Raw genomic sequence first — 2,355 nt, forward strand, 5'->3', positions numbered from 1 at the left:
GGGAAAAGGCAGACTGACATAAACCTTTTAAAAYAACGGAAACAATTTCTGCATTCTGATTATTGAAATTTAAAAGTGCTGCGGTCCGTTGTTCAATCACCCCCGTTTCATACCGGACCACTTACAGCACCGGTGTTAACGCTATAAAATGAACGGGGGGATTTCTTTATTTCTTTATTTAAATGGGTTCATTTTTCAGAGGGATACAGTGAGGGTATCGTGATTTTAGCTACCAGTAGCAGGAGAACATAGCTGCGCCAAGAAGCTAACAGTAGCTAACAAACACTGAATAGAAGAGCTGCCATTGATACAGTTGCAGCCAAGCATGGTTTAATGTTACACAGTACAGTTTAACCAAGTTGCTCAAAGTCTAAACTGGCATTGTTGTGCAATTAAGGTGTAAAGTTTACCTTCGACCAAAGGCATCCCAGCGCCCCCCTTTTGTAAAGATGCCGTCCTCTGAAGGCCTCCTGGGGGCGGCGGTACCGCCCACGTTGAGAACCGCTAATCTAACCTAAAAAATACATTTTACATAGAAAACTTTCACTGTCCTAACATGAGACATCTGTTAGATCGATTATTGTTTTTAGAGATTATCTAATCTCTAAAAACAATAATCGATCTCCTCCTTGCTCTGCATAATTACTCTGCTCAGTCAGAAACAGTCACTCAGAACTAGTAGTAATCAGCTAGCCGCCATGCTATCAGGAAGTTTTCATTCAGTAACTCTGGATTGTTTATTGTAATGGATCCTGTATTTGCCTTTGAATGTTAAGTTTTATACTTGAACTTTTTGGCAATGTTGAGAGATTTTTTTTTTGGGCTCTTTGCATTATTTAGCCTCTTCAGAGCCTATGTTATCATTGTTATCATATTCTATGTTATCAGTTTGTTAAAGATAGTATTATCTTTTGCACAATGCCTGTTTTTCTTCTTGGAAAAAGTTATTAAAAACAAGTTTTTGTCTAAATTAAGGTGAATTCATGGTTCCTATTTCCACATAATGTAACCGGTAGTATTTATGAGAATAAATAAATAAATAATAATTATGTGATCGGTATCGGTGAACGGTATCGGTGATCAGCCCTCATGGGTGATCGGTATCGGTATTGGCAGGAAAAAACCTGATCGGCACATCTCTAGTGTTAACATGACTTCAGTAAGGAAATTCCAGCAAAGTTCCTTTAAGTTCCAGTTTGGTCATTTTTTCCTTTTAACAGAATGTCAAGTTTTTATTCCTGCTATGTCATTCTGTGGTAAAAATGACATATTGTTGTCATGTGGCTCACAATAAAGTCAGCCACATGAAAAAGGTTTCATGATTTTTGCTTTAACTTAAAGACATTTTCTGATAGATGTTGTATCGCAGCCCAGCTACCCATCAACGCCCTCTGGTGTTTCAATAAATTAAGGTGCAACACCGACCCTGACCAGGACAGAAAGAAAGTGAAACTGCGCTCTCCAAGTTTCTTTACCTCTCTCGGTGTAGCTCAAGCCGTATTTGGGATCTTCTTGCTGGACCTCCCAGTTGCTTAGCTTCTCGGATAGATCATCTCGCTGGACCTGCCGCAAAAGCTGACATAGATAGTCTGCTTTGTCCTTTCCTAGTTGGCCTCTTTCCGTCAGAATCTCAAACAGTTGGTGTCCTGTTTTGATCCTTTCCATCTTTTGTTTCCCAATGTGGTCTCGAACTAGAAACTTGAGTTGTTCTAGGTTTTCCTCTTTGAGCATATTTGAAATGTCCAGCAGAACGGAATAAAAGCTTGAAGCGCTCATGTCTCCGCCGCCGACTGGAGCTCCTGACCGAGTTCGTTTCCTTTCACTTCCGCCTGGTGGTTGTTTCGGGTTCAGGGATGGGCGTTCCTCTCCAATCTGGAGCCTTTTCTGCCTCCTCATGCCGAGCTAAACAACTGACTACTTTTTTTGGGAGGCATTTTAAATAATTTAGTCAATGTTTTTGCCTCTTATAGAGAGGAGAAAACCATTTTTTTCTGTTTATATGTCTAAATAAGGAAACAATGAAGTAGGCCCTTCAAAGTCACATCTAATGCCTGAATACCCAGGTGAAAAAAAAGAATACTTTAGTATATTTCAAACATACTTAAATTTGTGAAAGTACACTTTAAGCATACTAAGTATTAAGTGTACTACCTATAAGTATATCTGAAAAGTATGCTTGTGCCAATTTTGAAATTAGAACTTTAAACACACTTAAACATTGTACCAAAATACACTTTTAATATATTAAATAAAAGTATACTTTAAGTGAACAAAATATATATTTGCTCAAGTGTAAATATACACTTGCTCAAGTATATTTAAAATATATTTTGTGTATATTTTAAAATATAAGCT

At 37.9% G+C, this 2,355-nt stretch overlaps 1 protein-coding gene across 1 annotated transcript; it reads right to left on the bottom strand.

Annotated features, from left to right (window-relative positions):
- Positions 1-378: 378 nt before the first annotated feature.
- On the bottom strand, positions 379-1,896 carry LOC108166171 (FAS-associated death domain protein-like). The gene is made up of 2 exons (XM_017303903.1): positions 1,476-1,896; positions 379-514 (listed from the first exon to the last, which is right to left on the bottom strand). The coding sequence occupies exons 1-2, from the start codon at positions 1,894-1,896 to the stop codon at positions 510-512; spliced, it is 426 nt and encodes a 141-aa protein (XP_017159392.1). The 3' UTR covers positions 379-509.
- Positions 1,897-2,355: the final 459 nt, after the last annotated feature.

The sequence above is a fragment of the Poecilia reticulata genome, linkage group LG3, assembly GCF_000633615.1.
Source record: "Poecilia reticulata strain Guanapo linkage group LG3, Guppy_female_1.0+MT, whole genome shotgun sequence".
NCBI classification, from domain to species: domain Eukaryota; kingdom Metazoa; phylum Chordata; class Actinopteri; order Cyprinodontiformes; family Poeciliidae; genus Poecilia; species Poecilia reticulata.